Here is a 19,311-nt window from a genome sequence, read left to right as displayed (position 1 = left end):
TGGTGGTGGTGGTGAAGCTCTCAATCTATCACTTGGCCTATATCCAGACCTTTAACTATAGTTATAAAATGTAAAACGAAGAGCAGATTGATTTCTCTGCAGGGTAGGTGGGCTCACTCTCCAAGATCAGATGAGAAGTTTGGAAATCTAGAGGGTCTTAAAGTGAAGTTGCAGCAGAGGAGCCAGTTGAGGTGGTTGGCGTCATCTTATAGAGCTGTACTAGGCAAGGCCAACTGGGTTGAGAAACTAAGGTTTACTATTAAATCCATTAAGCATATAATTCCAGTGTAAACATGGACACAGACCTTAATTTAGCATGCTAATTGGCACCAATCATAAAACCTACCTGGAACTGAGAGGAGATATAGATGAAAGTAAAAATTGAATCTGGTAAGAAATGACCTTAAAGGTAGGGTAGGTGATTTTGAAAACTCAGTGAGAGTCAGCCAGATTTTTAAACTAAACACACACCCTTTTCTCTCGGCGCTCACCCCGAAGCCACACCTCCCAACCAGTCTGTGACTTCGGCCATTATGCACGTACCTCTCTGATGCGCGCAGAGCAGGAAGAGACAACCAGCCAACTATACGCGCAGGGGCGCCTCGTAGGATAGGCTGTTGTTTTTAGCATTTTATAGCTTCCACAGATGATTCATATTCGTTTTAAAGCGAAACTGCCGAACTAATTGGTTGCTATTGGATTGTAAAGAGAAGTTACACTAACTTAACAAAAAGTGCATCAGAATGAAATCTCCTACCCTACCTTTAAGGGGAGCATGAATGTCTCAGCCAAATGACCAGATACTGTACGCTTCAGGCTTCGTCCTCTGAGTACAATAAACATCAGAACCATATTCCATCACAATCTATCCAGTATCCACTGAGAGATTTCACTTAGTTGGACAAATATAAAAAAGCCACAGTGTTGTGGGATTAAAAGTCAGGAGAATCATCCTCTGGGAACCATGAATGTCAATCACAATCAATCCGAACACAAAGTGGTGGATCCTCTACATAACATGTTTTTATTTACAGATGATGCATGTAAAAAATAATACAATAAAAGTGAGTTGAAATGGATCCCCCAGGTTGCCATGTATTTCACTTTAAAAAAAAAAACAAAAAACAATTACATAAAAATACTTCATAACCCTCATGACTTGTTTCGCAGCGATTGCCACAACAGAAGCACCTAGAGAGAGAAAGAGAGATGGAGCTGTTTCTATTTCTGAATTCCCAGCCCACACTCATTAAAAAAAACAGAGCATGCTAAAACAGATGCCCGACTGATTCATGTAAATTCATGTCCGGTTGTCAAAGCTAAAGAAATTGATATTCAGCTGGAGGGGGGGCAGAAGATAAAAAGCAAAATGGATTGTTGTGTGGGTTAAATGTAAACGCCTACCATTAGGCGCGCCATGCATTTGCATCTTCTTCTCCTTAATCTGAAGGATTTAAAGGATTATTTTTCTTTACTTAAAGATCTGTTAGCATATAAATCAAACTCAATGGAAGCTAACTAGCTATTAACATCGGTCGCCCTAAGGTCTATTGATGTAACCTCTCTGCAGACATCATTAAGTTCTACCACATTTGGTCTGCTGATGCTCATTATTGAACAGGTTAGAGACCCCATGAAATGTCATTCTATCAATAATAAACCCATTGACAAATAACCTATAATGGGTCTAGTTTGTTTGGATTATTTTACTCTCTAGACTACTGATGAAAGCAAAAAGACCAATCATGTTCAGAGATCAGTTAAACTGTTATAGTGTTACTTCATGATGATTGATCACCATTTATAGAAGCTGATATGTCAAGAGACAATCTGTCATTTTTGAGGCAGATTTCTCTGTTTCTTCTTTCAAACCTGGGATGAGATTTGAGTTTGCTATTTCAACTCAGAACCAGTAGTGGAAAGATATTGTTCTCAGTGGAGATGGCTGCCATCTACAGTGGTGCAAACAAACAAAATATTATAAAGAAATATTGCACTTAAAAGATCTAACTGAACATAGTGAGTGGGTGAATAAGAGAGGTCTCTCCAAAAAGGTTCAGAATGATGCCACCCTCTAAGCAGATAAAGTCCGCTCTCACATTGACTAATGTTAATGTTCATGAAGCAACCATATTGTGCACGTCAGAGTTGCAAGGAGAAAGTCACTGCTCTCCAAAAAAAAACATAAGCTGAAATATAAGCTGAATCTAAAGAGAAAGTGAGTCATGCAGTAAGACAACAACAACCCCAAACACTCAAGAGATCCTACAAAAGAAGAAAAGCCAATTCAAAGTTCTGATCTTATTCAAATAGAAATGTTATGTAAGCAACCCACGGTCTCAGAAATGAAGCTGTTTTGTGCTTCACTTGGTCAACATGATGACTTAATATTGTTTCTTCCTGACAGCAAAACTCTACCAATTTAACAAGTTTTTTTCAGTAAGCACCAAGCTGCACCGATACAAGAAAAGGAAGCACTAGCTGTCACACTGTGTTTACCAGAGGACTTTCAGAATTGGTAGGAGGTCACTGACCCTAATATTTCCTGCAGTGTCAAGGCCAGAAGAGCTCTCTTGCCGTCTCCAGAGCCATTTGTACATCACTAATACACACACACACACACACATTGGTGTTCTGTCAAACACTCCTGTAGCAGTTCTTGTCTGAGGCCATTATCAGCAGCTCTGGACTACAGCGGCAGAGCATGAGATACCAACTAATGGCTTATTTGTGTTACTTTAAAAGATCCACACAGAAGCCCTAAGGGAACCAGGCCTTACATGCATACACATACACACACACACGCACACACATGCATCTATAGCAGTGCAGTGATCATAAGCTTATATTCATACATGAAATTGATAGACATCAATGAATAAATGTCAACACATTCACCAAGGTGTCTTTTTTGACTCAAACACACACATACACATATGCACCATCCATTAAAGACTGTATGGCTTCTCTGAAGCTGGAGTAAGCCTTACTGACCCTCCTGACCACAGACTAAGAGCATTAATAATTTACCACCTTGATCTCTTCAGGCAGGGCTGTAAAGACACACACACACACACACAGAAAGAGAGAGAGGGAGTGCACACCAAGACCATGACCAACAACAACAAAATGCTCTTGAATTCCTTTGAGTATTTTCAAAGCAGTCCTGGTGCTATTGAGAGGAAAGTAAAGGAAATGCATTATGCTGAAAGCTCTTTGTCACATAATAATAAGCGGCGAATAACAGAAAGGCTCACTGCAGGGGCCGCTCTCACAAAGCGATAGTCTGGTCCCAAGCCAACTTTTGAGCTGGTATCTCTGGCAGTTTGATCTCACAGGGGCTTGGCTCAGGTTAAAACATTTCGCAGCGGTTGCCTGCTCAATGCAGGGAGAGGGCCTGATCAAATTCATAAAATAACACTCTGGGGGAAAATGAGCTCATTTTGACAGAATCTAAACCAGTGAAGAAGAAGAAATCATTCATCCCCAGCAATCTGCTTAGATTAAAGGCAGTTGGGCTCGACAATAATCCTCACCGAACTTTTTATTATGGAGGTCTATGGGGACTGACTCACTTTTGGAGCCATCCCCCCATAGGCCATGTGGAGAACTACAGTTTTTGACGAAGGTTGCTGCTTTGCTTTTGCACAGCCAGCCTGTCATCGGCAAAAAAAACAACAACAAAAAACCAGCTACTGTCATATAAGGTTGGGCGATATTGGCAAAAAAATTAATCACGATTAATTGTGGCATTTAGCCGATAACGATTAATTTGAAGATTAATTGATGACAATTGCACTTACATGTTTTTGACTCTAAATTGGCACAGTGTTCTAGCATGATACCGACAAATCATCAGTCAAGTTAACTACTTCATTCTAACAGGCTAAGCTGGTAAGTAGTGATTAGGCCCAAACCAGCCATGGAAATATGTATTGATAACAGATGCACAAACTGCTTCAAAATAATAATGAAGCAAACATTTAAAGTAACTTTGTCCTTCAAATGTTCTTATCTTAAGGTCACAAAGCAGTGCATGTCAACTATAAGTTATATAGTTTATATAAGTTAAATAAGTTCAGAAAAGTCACATCAGTTAAAAAATGTGTCTGTGCAAATGAACCTGTGACTGGAATATGTCCCACACTAGTGCATGTTTTCAATCAGAATGTAGAACAGCAGCAGAAAAAACATTACAAACAAACCGGACAATTTCACATTTAAATGTATATCTGTGCAAATCAACCTTCATTACGTTCTTTCAGCGCTTAGTTTGGTCGTAAGCAGCACAATGACTAAACGTATCGCGGATTCTTGGCTGAGTGGAATTCTTTCCAATATCTGCTGGAGGAGACTTCGCTGTTGTAGTGTTTCCTATCTTGCTGTGGAGTCCGTAAATAAAGATCGGAGTTCATTCTTTTGATACGAGAAAACATCCAGTTACTATGGCAACAACCAACGCCGCACACAAAAATGCGTCATCATGACGAGCCACTAATCGCCATAATGGATAAGTGGCAAATATTAATCGATGACAGTTTTTCTGACAATTAATTGCAAACGATACAATTTTGCACAAGCATACTGTCATATTTTTAAGGTGACTGGAACAACCTTTTTTCAACACTGTCCGTCCTTGTCATATGTTTTTATTATCACCATGGTAACATGACAATAAAACATGACAAGTTCGTTGCAGATGGACGATGGTCACCTTGTTGATTATAATTGCCTGGTATTTATATCAGCTGGAGTGACACAGTTCATTACACAGAGAGTGTTCTATAGGCGTGGAATATGGTGCCATCACTGTTATTTTGACAGAAATGCAGTCATGGATGAAGGAAGAATCCTAAATGGCTGAAATGACTGTGTGTAATTGGTCTGACACATTCACCCTTCTTTAGCAGTACTAATCGGCTCATGCACATTTACCCTAAGTTTAAATAGGCCTGAACCAGGTTAAATCTGAGGCCATAGCATCCAGTGGCTCATTTTTAGGGTATGTTCAACACACTTTGACAAACATCATATTTGTCCCAGTCAGCGTATCCTTAAATCCTAAATTGTAGACTGGGTCATTATCCATCTGAAATATGAAGCAGCGTCCTATACGTTTTGCAACATTTGTCTGAATCCGAGCAGAGAGTATAGATCTGTACACTCCAGTACTTACCCTGCTGCGTAGCCACACCAATAATAAACAGCTGTGACCCTGTTCCAATGGCAAACATTACATGTCCATGTCATAACACTGCCTTCTCCATGTCTGACTGAAGGTGTGTTTTGGATCATGAGCTGCTACTGTCCCTACTCCATATTTTTCTCTGTCCATCTTCCTGGTACAAGTTTATTAATCCAAACAAATCTTATTCCAGAACTGGGCTGGCTTTGTATATTCTCGGTGTGACCAGTGGCTCACACCTTGTTGTGATATTAACATTCATAAAGCCATCTCTTGACTCCTCTAGAGTGTTCTTGACTTGGCTACATGTTTTGAAAGGGTTCTTCTTCACCATGAACAGCATCCTGCTCCAATCCACTTTAGTTCTTTGTGTGTTTTTTTGCTGTTACTAGTATGCAGAAGCATGTTTGAGACTGTTGTGTTGGCCACTTCCTGTATAATCTGTTCTCTGATGGGTTCATTCTGTTTTTTTTAAGCCTAATAATGGCCTCCCTACTACCCTGTTACACCTTTTCAAAAACCCTTTATTTGAAAGTAGAAAGCTTTCACATCACATTGATCACATCTTACATGGCACAATGCCAAAAAACACTGTCAGTTCAAAACATTGCTAGTTTAAAGGTTTCACTAACTTTCTTTGTTTTTGTTGTATTCCAGTGGGTCGGTCAGGGAGCAACTGTGAGTGGAAGCCAAGGAGGATCCACCAATTCCCTAAAGACCCCACCATCACCATGACAACGCACACACATACAAGGAGCCTCAGGATGGTAAAGTGATGGATGATGGACCAACACTTAGATGTTTATAAAAAATACAGTACAAGGTGTGACTAACAAGTGACTTCAGTAGTACCATCTGCTATAAGCCATTACTCAAACTAATGTGTTGAAGTAGGTTTTAGTGTGCTGCAAATACTAACCACCACTTCCTCTTCACAACCAAAAACACTTAACTACATTCCAAGTGAACTACTACAGTACATATATTTGTCATACTGAGCTGTATTAACAGATGGATGACGTTTTCTAACCGGCCGAGCGTTGTTTTAATTTTCTAGCAGACTGCAGGTTGTTGACCAAAATGGTTTATTTAGGTGAACGAGTGGAGCTGTAGCTCTTGATTTGTGTGAGTGATTGGCTATCATAGACTTTAAGAATTTAGACAGGCGAGTTGCAGGACTAAAAAAAAAAAAAAAGACTCTCGTGAACATTTCTTTGACTGTTGTTGTGTTGAATATTCACACTTTCCACACATTTGTTATGCAGTATGTATGCAGACATCGACAAAAAAATAATAAAATGAAATTCCTGTGAAAAAGTGAACTGATCTGCTCTAAGAATGTCTAAAACAGTTGACAGAGTGATGACATAAAGTGTTTTATTTAGTTCATGTTCAATTGTCATGCTTTGATAAACAGGGTGTGGTCAAAATATAGGGAACATGACCTTGTCAGTGGTTCTTCAAGCAAATGGGCAGTCCATTTATCTTAAATTAAAGGTTGTGTTGTAGTGGTGTACAGTCATCTGATCTTTTGGTTTATTATAACAAGCCCCACCAACCGAAGACTAAGTTACCATAAAAGGTTAACGTTATTGTAAAAATATGATAATTATCATATGTCTGACAACACCGGTAGTTATTTATTTACATGCAATCAGAACGTCTGAATAAAGGTTTGTGTCCACAGGCAGCAGTTTTCACACCAAAAGCTCTTGTCAACTCCCGCATCTCTTGTTGCTAGGTTACTTCTGCTAGCCTTCGTCTGTATTGTTTTAATTGCCAACTTTAGATGCAGTATTTTTAGATCTTTGAAACAACTTTGTATGTTCATATCTGGGGCCCACCTGTGGCTGTATGTGTGACGTGCATGTCGTGATACATTGCTAAACCTTAGCAAAAGTTTGCAAGTGTGAGGTAACCATAAGTGGATATTTCTATGTATTCCTGTGGGTGGTGAATCACTGCAATTGTAGCTGAAATGGCAACCTCAGAAGGGAACTTTTTTTTTCTAAAATGTGGTCAATGATCTGATAATGTTTTTGCTTTTAATATGATCTTCACCTTTATCCTGTTCTTAACCCCCAAAGCCAGCCTTACCTGTAGTTTTTAATGACAAATTCTATTGCGAGTGAAAACGAAACCTAACCACGGGTGAAAATTAAACATAACAGTTAGTGAAAACAAAAAAAGAAAACAAAAAAAGCCTGCAATGTCAGGGGACTCAAAACATGGACTCTTGACTGATAGTCCACCACATTGCATTTACCATGAGTAACCAAGTGTGATCTACTACATTTGCAGTGTTGCATTTTCTCGTGAGGATTTTTCATCTGCACAAACATCACAATGGTGATTTGTTTTCCCCAATAGTTGGCTGAAGGATACATGAGCATGCATAGCTGCATATAAACAGTAAAGTTTAATAGCCTAGCTAGAAGATTGTCTTTTTTTACAATAATGGCTCAAAAAGCTAATATTTTGTGCACAAACCATTTGTCTTCTGACACTGCTGTAAAGGTTTTCAACTGAATGCGCTGTGAGCGCTGCAAAAAAAGAAAGAAAGAAAAAAGGATTTGTACAGAAAACAGCTGCCTGAGGACACAGACCTAAATTACTTTTCACTTCTACCTATTGATCTGCTTCCTGTTTCCTCGGGGAGACATTTGGCCCTTAAAGCTTGCACACTTTGTAAATGTGCCGTTTGATGCAGGGCTTGCAATGCAATTAGGCTTTTTTATGTGAATTTTGAAAGACTGATCATGTGACTGCTTATGTCACCATGCTCCTAAATCTCTAAAATAAATAAATAATCCCATGTTGTAGTAAACCAGTCATCCATGATGACTGCCGTTGTCACTCCTATCAAAATACTCGGGAATCCCTTGTGCCTTTTTTGATGGCTTTGTCACTGAGTGCTCCCATTCATATGGGTAGATTAATAATTCATATATATCAGTGAATGTTTGATATGGGGCTGCCCCCTGATGCTCACATCTGGTTCCTTTTACCTGGGACCACACCCTGCGGTTGTTTTCAATAAGCCAGTTGTTTGTTTTTTTTTTTTTTTTAAAAGTCAGATGAATACCAGTATTATTTATGTGGACGCCGTCACAGATTCTCTACTTCTTTGGTTGTAGCTACAGTGCATGCATCATTTTTCCCAGTTATTTTTAAACCTCTCTTTTTTTTGTTGTGAGATACTAATCATACTGTAAACACAAGATGTAATATGAACCTAAGGCAGACTGTGAAAATTGTCCAACTCAAATGTTATTAATATATATATATATATATATATATATATATATATATATATATATAGTTATAGCATGCATTGATTTAAGGAGCATGAAATTTAGAGAGAGAATGAATGAGACACATGAACCAACGGCCCCCATTTTTTCCCCCTCCCCCATTTTTTCCCCCTCCCCCATTTTTTTCCCCCTCCCTACTCGCACCTGTGCTGTGACCACTATGATTGAAAGACCTATGAAGGGTTTGTGACATGCACACTTTTCTGTGGCACACACACACACACACACCTTTGGCTGATGCTGAGATAGAACCTCTCATGGCAACTCAAAGGTAAAATATCAACAGCACTGTGAATGTGTGTGTATGCCTGTATTCCTCAGATCTCCTCTAAAAGCTGCACGCTTTCAAATCTGTGGTTGTTTCCAGCAGAGACATTAAAGTTGTGTGTACTTTATTAGTTTTTTATTGGTTTATAATTTAGTTTTAGATTCCATTTTTTATGTTTGTTTTCTTTAGTTAGTTTAAGTATATTAAAGACAAAACAACACTCAAGTATTTTCATACAGTTTTTTGTTAATAATGATAACCTTGTTGTCTTTGTCGCACTTCAACTTTATCATAGATTGATTTAGTGACAGTGTGGCCATGTTTCCTCCAGTATTCTTCCATTGAGGTTCTGCGTCACCTATAAGCACTTGTTGCCTGTGTTAGACGGTGTTAATGGCTGACCCAAGTGCAGAGGAGCCAGAGGTAAAAGACAAAACTCAAACTATGTTCCAATTCAGGGTCTGCATCCTTCAGAGTGCGCATTTTAAGGTCGCTTACGTCACAGCGCTGCGCGAAGGCTGTCCCAATTTGCCAAATGCGTCCTCCTTTTGCCTGAATTCGGAGGATGCATTGCCTTACATATCCCAAGATGCTTTGCGGGCCTATTTTTTTCCAACAATAAAATGACGGACCAAGCGAGCGGCAGCGGAAGTAGTGCCGAATTCACATTTAAATGTAAGTAAAGGGCAGTAGTTCAAGGGACTTTTAAAATGCTAGTAGTGATATCGGCATTAAAAAAAATTATAGTTTTATATATACAAACATGACGTCCTGTTGATACGAAGCGCTGTAAATGTAAACTAAACGTTTTGATTGAATGTTGTTTCTTGACTGTGCACTGTAGTATAGTATAAAGTATAGTTCACGTGAGGAGCAATATTATCGTTATTATATCAAACGGTCATTTTGCCTGTTGTGATTTTGTTGTAGGAGGAGCAGAGGGAAACAGATTAAATCTTACAATTGATAATGGAGGACATGAGGTTGCAGAAGGAGGGAGAGGAGAGAGAGAGAGAGAGGAGAGCAGAGAAAGAATGGACAGACTTCAGCTCATTGGAGAGGATGGTGGACAGGCTGTGATTTTTTTTTGATGTTCTGTGTTATTTAAATGGTTACTTATTAAATTATTATTGTCATTGTGTTCCTAAACTCTTCCAACCTTGTTACATTACCTATTTATAATTTTAATAAAATTATGATTTTGAACAACAGTGACAACAGTAAATATTTTTTCTGTTATGTACAATATTTACAAAGATACAATTTGAACATTTCTAACCATTTACCAGTGGGCATTATGAAAATGTACAATTTATTATTTATAAAAGATCAGCAGAAAATACTATTTACAAAGAACATATATATAAATGTTTGGCTGAGTAGGAGTCCTTGGTGGTGGTGCTGGACTGGATGATGCCACGGTGAAGACCTTGGAGTCCTTTGGCTGTGAGTGGGATGCCCGTCTCCACTGTCCACCACATCGTCCATCAGGGTTTGCAGGGCTGACAAGTTACTAAAAATTACTAAAACGGGCAAAAATAATAACTACATCAACAGAGCGGTTTCCAAAGCAGCTTAAAATATGTATACTCACCCTCCAAAGGTAATGATGGTCAGTACACATCCTCCAGGACAGACAGCTGATCCAGCCAGGGAGCACCACTGGCTCCTCCAACCAGCAGTAATTCTCTGGTGTAGTGACATACCTGAGGCACAAAGGTGCAGCGCTGATGCTTAATGACACATTAAAAGCAGTGATTTCAGTCAGGGTTATTTGCAGGGTTCTTACACATTTAGCTATTTAATTTAAAGTATTAAAATTACAAACAAAACCCTGTATCAAGTCTTACAATTGAATAAAATATAAATTACATTTCATCATATTTGTCTATCTACTGGTTATATGGCTAGCGTTTGCTCAGTAACTGGTATATTAATTATGATTAATAATATGGGTTAAAATAGCAGCTTAACGTTACCTCCCCACTGCGCTCTCCCTGCCTGAAGGAAATGAGCCGTCACCGGTTTTGCTCCTGCTGGAGCCACCTCTCGTCTTCCTCCAACAAGAAATAAATATATTTAAAAAATCCAAATTTCTAAATCCACACTGTTGTACCGTTTGTCTGTTGTAGCGTTTGTTGTTTAGTTCTTGTTGTGTCGCTGTCGCTGCTTTTGTTTTTCCCGGGCTTGGGGGGCAAAAGTTATGACGTCGCGCCACAATCAGGAAAGGCTTTGAAGGTTAGACTGTCCCATTTACCAACGGTTGAGGATCCTCCGGAGGAGGACGTGGCCTCCTGAGACCGCGTAGGCTGCGTCCTCCAAAGGATGCAGACCCTGAATTGGAACAGGGCTTCAGTGTTTAATTCAGGCAAAGGTTCGGTACACGGGTAATAAACCAGCGTAGCAAAAGTATCCAAAAGGGCAAAGGCAAAGACAGTAGTCAAAAATCCAGTCGAGGTCGAAACACAAGAGAATCCAGAAAACACTCGAAAACATAGGAAGGAAATCACAAGGGCCTACAGGCTGCTTGGAAGGCTGGAACGCTTGGATTACTCACAAGATGAACTGGCAACAAGAGGGAGGAAACACAGACTTTATACAAACGAGGGCAGGAAGACAATAGGACACAGGTGAGGCACATTAGGGGGGAGCAAGTAATCAGCGGGAGTGGGAAGGAGCACGTGCGAGGAAGGGGAAGTCAAGACACCTGAAACAAGAGGGGAAACAGACAATATAAAATACAACAGGAAGTAACTCAGTAAAAGTAGAACTAAAGCAAATGAACTACAAAATAAAAGCCCTGGCTCAAACCATGACTGCCTGGTTACAAAAAACAAACCCAAACCTTCTAGCACTTCCTCGTTCTTTCAGAAGATCATTTCTATCCGATCCTGGAGATGCATCCTTCAAAGGACGCTGTCTCTGGAGGCATGGTCTTTGTAGACCATGAAGGTCATCTCCAGTGTAATGTAAATGAGGTGGGCTGGCTTATGCAGGATTTCCTGTTTATGTCACTTTGACATACCCTTCTTGAGAACTGTATTTGATTCACAAAAGTGTACTCTGCAGTTGTTACACTTTTGTCATACAAAGCCATAGGATATATTCCTAAAGAGAGGGAGAGATTTTAATTGAGGTAAAGTCAACAACAAATAACAACACATAACATATTACATCGTTCAGTAAACAAAAATGAAGCCAGCACCTGCTGGACCTTCCCTTCCTGTGGAAGCAGTAAAGGTGGACTTCACACACAGCTTCTCTATTTTGTTTAAGTAATAGTAACACGGTATAATAGCTCATGCGTCATATATTGCTATTAAGATTTCCCAACATTGTGTCCATTTACTTTTGTCACATAGTGTATAGTACATATAGAGCATGATAAATGGTATATCCACTCACTGTTTGACCAGCAAGTGTTTATGACCAATAAACCAATTGGTTATAAACTCAAGGCTCAAGGCTTGAGCGTCTGCAATTCCCTCCGTCACTCCTGGGTTCAGATCATGTGCAGTTGCAGATGTCTCATTTCTTGTCTCTCACTTCCAGTTTTACCAGCAGCTGCAGCACAATATGCTATCCACACAGGCACAGCCTCATCAGGATTCACGCTTGCATGTTTTCCTCAGCGACTTTTTTTCTTTCTGTTCTGAAGTGGGCTGTGGCCCAGGTGCAGGGATCATTTATATAAGTGTGGATCCAGGTGGCGAAGCCTCCATTGAATCTGACCTCAGGTTTTTATAAACGTGGCCACTTGAAAGCGGATGCTTGCAGACTCACCTGCCACCACATTAGTGCATCAGTGCTTATGAGATGGATGGACAGCATCTAAAGACTCCACTTTCATGACATCATAAAAACAAAAATAAATGTTTCAATGGTTTAAAAATATTGAACAAGGCCTAAGCAGCAACTAGTACTTAAGATGTTGTCGTGCGGTTGACAATGCAGGGACAAGACTTTTTGCTATGGATAATGCTGATCGGTCATTTAGATTCACAGCTGCGACTTGCGGATCAGTGTGGAATCCGTGGGCTAATACAAAAAAAGAGGACATTAGTGCAGACAAAGTGCATGTCGGATGTAAGTCAACTTATCAACAAGTGTCTAAATATGATCCAGCATCTTCCAGCTTCATATGCTGCTTATGTTTTTTTTTTAAAAAAAAAAGCTGCAGTGAAGCATTTTTAAGGGAGGTGTGTGTAGCTCTGTGGGTATCTTGTACTCTTGTGATCGCTCCCTCTGACTTGTGATGGCTGCTGTGGGTGCTCAGAGCGAAGATGAGTTTTATGAAAACATCTAAAGCCCGGGAAACCAAAAAAAAGGTCTCAGGATAGGTTGCACAGCTTTGCCACAGGCTACGCTATGTTTTGTCAGTTGAAATCTTCTTCCAGTTTCTGTCAAGGACTGTAAAAAACAGGAACTTTAACTGTTGTTATTATTTTAAACAAGGTAATAGACAGCCATGAGGTTAGAAAGTTCAGGATCCACTCTTTCAGTTCAGTACCGAGGAAAATATTTAACTTTAAACCCCCTAACCCTTTTATGCAGTGAGGTTTTTGAACATGTAACCATATTTGTGGCAAATAAAAATGGTGTCTACAGACTATAAACAGTATGATGCAGAAATCTCATGATTGGCATCATCAGATTCAACTTAAATTAACCAATGAATCAATGTCATTTAGTATTCCACATTATGTTTACAATTCCAATAGAAACTGCTAGCGTGAATACTGAAATCAGCTTCAAGTGTGCTGCTTCTAAGTATGAAGGTCCGTGACCTTTACCTTTCAAAGCACCTGCTCTACCAATGAAGCAGCCTGTTCTCACCAGGAAAACACAACATGGAGGATGATATTACAGTTCTTGAAAACAGAACATGTGTGGGTATTTCTTCCTGTCACCATGACCCTTTCCCTGTAAAACATATAGAGTTAATGGGGGCCTTGCCGTGATTGCTGCTATTGGATGAAGCATGTATGAGTTATAGCAGATTGAATGCATTTGACTATACCCACAAATGTTTGTTAGGCACTAATTTAACATATGTACCAGATTTAGTAAACGTGTTGGGCAGGGCCTTACCTATTTATCAACTTAATCCATAGACACAACCAGGTTCCTGTAGCTGTTACAGTTACAAAGATATTACCCCAAACATGTTTGCACTATTTGGTACACTTGAGGTATAATCTCTTATTTATTATCGATGGGGTGAAGTTTTTAAAACTAAACCGTGACAACTCCATCTATGTCCCCACGTATCAGTGTTGAAATTAAAAGAGGTGGTACCAGAAATGTACTTAGATGCTCTCATCATCATGAATGCCTCCTTCAGTTTATAGTTATGGTTCGTGGCTAATTCTGCTTATGCAGACATGTAGGTGTTCAGCAAAGGCTTCATTTGAATACACTCCCACACACACTGTTGCTTTGTGCTGTTTACCTCCACATTCTCATTTTTTAACAGATCACTAAGGATACCACATTCAGCCAGCAAGAGACCAATTTAATTCATTCAAACATTTACTGGAGGGGAAAAACAAACTAAAAAAAACAAAAAAAACAATGGAAGTCACAAACCCCACCATGATACACTTAAAAGTGTAAACATGAATATCACTAAAAGGTTTTTTGTTTTTTTTTGTGCTGGTACCCCAGGGTATGTTTGTGTTCATGGTCAACTCTCATGCTCAAACAACAGTTAACATTAAAATAACCACCTACAAGCCAATTAACTTAGGGCAGCAGTGGCTCAGTGGTATAGCAGGGTTGTCCAATAACCGGAAGGTCGGCGGTTCGACCCCAGCTCCTCCCTAGTCATTGTTGTGTGTCCTTGGGCAAGGCACTTTACCCGCATTGCCTCCAGTGCACTCACTGGTGTATGAATGCGTATGAATGAATCGGTGGTGGTCGGAGAGGCTGTAGGCGCACCTTGGCCACGTCTCCGTCAGTCTCCCCCTGGGGAGCTGTGGCTACCACTGGTAGCTTACATGTATTATGCATCTTATGCATCTCAATGTAAGCGCTTTGAGTGCCTGCCCAACAGAGCAGAAAAGCGCAATATAAGACCAATGCATTATTATTATTATTATTAACTCTTTGGTGTAATAAAGTGAATGACAGAATGAGCACTGCCTCTTCTGACAGGGAGCTCATTACCAGAGGATGGGATAAATGCTGCCCCCATTTTTATCATCTAAATAGAAACTCTACTGTGTGTTGTGTTTGATCTCAGAGAGAACAAGGGGTGTGAGAGTGAGAGAGAGAGAGAGAGAGAGAGAAAGGGAGAGGTATACTGGGATCATCCCACCAGTATGAAGCACTTTGTTGAAAGAGCAGCAAACGAGGTCACTTAGTCTACAACCACATCATCACCGATGGGATTCCAACAAGCATCAATTGCTCTACACGCAAACATGTGCACGCACACACACACGCTGTAATTGCTCAGGCATGCTAATGGTACCACTATTGAGATCTATTGTCTTCTTCCTGTCAGTGAGCAGTGAGTTGCTGACTTGTTTGTGAGATCTGGGTGGGAAAAACATGCGGAAACATGAGCTAATGCTCTAATATAACACGCAGCGGCATGGAAATGTGTGGCAGCTAAACATAAAAATTGAAAGATGTGCTGTGAGGAGGAAAATGAGAACATGTTAGCATCATGGGGTGAACAACAGCATGAATACTGCGTTTTACATCAAAGGTGCTTTATAGTTCTGAAAATCAGGACTACTTTTATGTTATTTTGTTCTCAATGTATTCCACTATGTAATGAATTAAGATTTTCAACAGGAATATTTAATTCACTGAGATCTAGGATATGTTATTGTAGTGTTCTCTTTATTTTTTTTGAGCAGTGTACATTTATGCCCCTTTTAAGAACACATCATAGTGAATAGTTTTGATGCACAGTGAATTAAATATTCCTGTTGAAAATCTTAATTCATTACATAGTGGAATACGTTGAGAACAAAATAACATAAAAACGATCAATGTAAATCAAAATTATTACCCATAGAGGTCTGGATTTGGAATCATACTCAAAATAAAAGTGGAAAATCACATTACAGGCTGATCCAACTTGAGTGGAAATTCCTCGAGACAAGTCAAAATGAGGCTCAGTAGTGTGTGTGGCCTCCACGTGCCTGCGAGTATATGCCCCTAGAGTATATGCCCCTCATTTGTCCTCAAGTGTCATGTACACAAGTCACTTTGTTGACTTGTCACATGTAAGAAATACTGACATATGGTGGAGTATAGGTGTGCATGTCAATATAAAATGATTGAAAATGATTGGTTGACTGCAAGTCTGCCTTTCAGTTGGTCTCATCAAATAGTCATGATTTAAAGATGCAGTGTTTTGACACCATGCTCCCACATTGCTGTATATGCTGATAAGGCTTTTTATACTGTATGTTCATATGTTCCCCCTGTCCTCACCCTCTGAAGGGTGCTGATATCAGGGGTCATCATCCTTGATATAGTCCTTTGTATTACAAGGAAAAGTCCAGATTATGCAGTTTACTCTGCAGAAGCGGTGCAGAGAATCACGGGAGGTGGACATGAATATTGCTTTGAAAAAACAGCACAATAAAATCTTAGTTTAGCTCCACTGCTGAGCAATAACATTAAAACTGTGTGAACACCGAGAGCAGCTGTGGTTACATGATTTTTAGAGTTTAACAGTGTTGACCTACATTTACCTTTTTTGCCACTGCTAAGGCTCAGCAGTAAATCAGATTAACATATACCCCGAAAGATTAATAATGTATTTTTAAATGATGCAAAAAAGAGTATAAGGTACAAAGAGTTTGTGCAGAAAAGATGGAAAGAGAATGACAAACCACTGGGCAGCTGAGACTGGGCTGGTATGTATAGACTGCTGGTGAACTAAGGAGGGAAATGAAAACAGGTGAGTGAGCAGGCAATGAGAAGCACCGGGTAACTGCTGATCAAGAGGCCAGCCTGGATCTGAGTCACCAATGGGTTCACTTAAATGAATCAAAAGTGCTTTAAATGTCTTTACTGTGTGAAAGATTAAAAAAATAAGATTACAGATTTACATAATATAATCTTACATATATAAACACATATGTTGATACAGCTTATATTTTTAGTGCATCTGCAAAACAATGAACAGAAAATTGGTGAACAACCGCCCACTCATTATATAGTGTTTGCCATGTTGTAGTGTATATATATGTCCTGATCCCCCAGAGGCTGCCGCTTGGGTACTACAGGGGTCAAAGGGGGTGGAGCCTATCCCTAACAGACAGACAAGCAACCATTCACATGCAAGACAATGATCAACTTAGATTACCCCATCTTTGGTATGTGGAAGGAAGGCGCACAGAAACCTGTGCCACCTGCCAGATTCAAACCTGCAACCTTGTTGGTGTGTCTGCCCCCAACAGTCAAACACATATATACAATTGTCTGGAGTTCACTAAGGCCTGGTTTCCTGTGTACGAGGGTGTGGAGTCTGAAGATGTACACGATCACTGGTGGTGGTGCTTTTGCACTGCACTGTGGGAAATGTAGGATCAGATGTTCCTGGAGCTGATGTGAGACCAGTGTTATCTTAAGTAGGCCACAGTACCATACATTACACTTCTATACTTCATTGATATTCATTTATTTTTCCATTCTGTCATGCATTCTATTGTTGACCTTAAATCATGTTCAACTTTATTAGATGTGCTCTCTCCTCCTGTTTTGATGTTAGGGATTTTACGTGTCTTGTCGTTTGTTTGCTATTATTTTCTGTTAGGAAAGTTTAGGGCTTAGTAATATCTTCTCATTTGATGTTTTTGGACAGTGTTTCTTTCCTCTGAGCCAAAAAAAAGCTCATTTTGAAAATCCTGTTTGCAGACAGGCCTCTATGAGAGTGGAGATGAGCAGGGACTCTGTGTTATGTCTGGTTTTCCCGTAGGCTCGGTCATAATACTGTTATGATAATTTTTTTCTAGGCCCAGTCACTTCTAAAATAAATAATCATGTGGGGGCATCTCATCTGTTTTATTATTATTATTTGTTGGAGGTTCTGTGGGGGAAAGGAGATGCCTTGGCTTCAGACTGTGTTCCTTACATGATTTTGTACTCTTATTGCTCCATCTAGTGGAGTGACATTGTAAGTACAACACTCACATAGTAAGGTTAATGTTGGCTGCATCTACACTCACTCTGACCATCATGAATGTGTGCTGCTGATCGTCAGTCCTTGATGAATTGATCATCAGCAGGTGTACAGACCTCTATAGAAACAGATATTTTGGCAGTTTGATGCTCTGAAACATTCAGGTGTGTGTTATGTTAGGTGAAAGATTTTATTTTGTATGATGTTGTTATGTGGTGTGGGTCCACGTATCTAGAAGTGTGTCCCTAACATGAAGTTTTCATTTCTGTATGCATATTACTGTAATGTGTTTTATAAGTACTTATGTGTTAAGTAAGTTTTACAGAAGATCAAAGGAAGATAGGTATACCGAATGTATTGAGAAGTGTGTAATTTTCCTACTTCTCATAGACTTTTCTAATTCATTTCCTTTGTTAGCTGTTGTCTGCTCTTTGGAGACAGCTCTGGTTGATATCAAGCTAAGGTTGTAAATCCAGATCTTGATTGAAAGAATGTGTTCATCCCCAGGACCCCATTTTACGACCCACCCTTCCTGTGAGTTTGTTTTCCTGGTCACTTTCAGATTTGACCCACAGCTTATGAGATGTTAGGACTTAAAGTGAACTTACATGGGGAAGCGGTGTAAGCTTTTATGGGGCGTCATAAAGTCGCTTGTATGGTACAGTGATCATTCTCCTGGAGAACTTATCTTCAACTTAGGTTTACGATTGACAAAAGGGGACCCCCTGCTATTTCTTTCTGTTTTCTCCTGACTCTAAGGTTTAACCATTACCAAATAAGGTAAACTAAATATCAGTTGAGCTGACCCCATTGGTGCAGAGTTAGGGAAGGACATGATTTTATGGGATCTCAAGATAGGATAAAAGGTGTTTACAAGAATGGCATATTGTTCTCTGGCTGTGAGGCTAGGCAACCACAGAGGCCTCTGTTTGTGTGACTCAGAATTTGCTTCTTTACTGTTAGAATAAATTGTAATTTTGAGACCAGATATTGTCCACTTCTTCTTAATCAAAGAACCGGGGAAGATGAACGAAAGGATCCAGAAGATTTTACTTCCCGAACAGTTAACACAATGAAAAGAGAGAAAAACCTAAACAATAGTGTTAGAGAAGCAGCTGTTGCTGCAAATCAACCTGGAAAGACTTATAAAACCATTTCAAACTATTTGGAGTTCAACGTTCTACAGTGAGAAAGATTATTCACAAGTGAACATTCACAAAACATTCAAGACAGCTGTCCCAAGATCAGTGAGATACGAAAAAAAAAGTTTCACCTTCCTTAAACTAACACAATAAAAACACCAAATAAATCTCCTAATTTTCACATCTACATTTTTTATTGTAAAGGTGGTTTCTTACAAAATAGTCACGTGATACAGAAGAAAAGAAAATCAAAG

The 19,311-nt window shown here is 39.5% G+C and overlaps 1 protein-coding gene across 1 annotated transcript in view; it reads left to right on the top strand.

The window, feature by feature from the left end:
- The window catches only part of syt9b (synaptotagmin IXb), a 38,662-nt gene extending 31,930 nt beyond the window's left edge, over positions 1-6,732 (top strand). The window contains exon 8 of the mRNA XM_028407777.1: positions 5,843-6,732. Within this exon, the coding sequence (XP_028263578.1) occupies positions 5,843-5,920 (78 nt within the window). The 3' untranslated portion in view covers positions 5,921-6,732. The remainder of the gene's footprint in view (positions 1-5,842) is intronic.
- Positions 6,733-19,311: the final 12,579 nt, after the last annotated feature.

This window comes from Parambassis ranga, chromosome 6 (genome assembly GCF_900634625.1).
Source record: "Parambassis ranga chromosome 6, fParRan2.1, whole genome shotgun sequence".
In the NCBI taxonomy this organism is placed as follows: Eukaryota; Metazoa; Chordata; class Actinopteri; family Ambassidae; genus Parambassis; species Parambassis ranga.
Note: the sequence above shows the minus strand (reverse complement) of the source record. Positions and strands in the feature narration are given on the sequence as shown.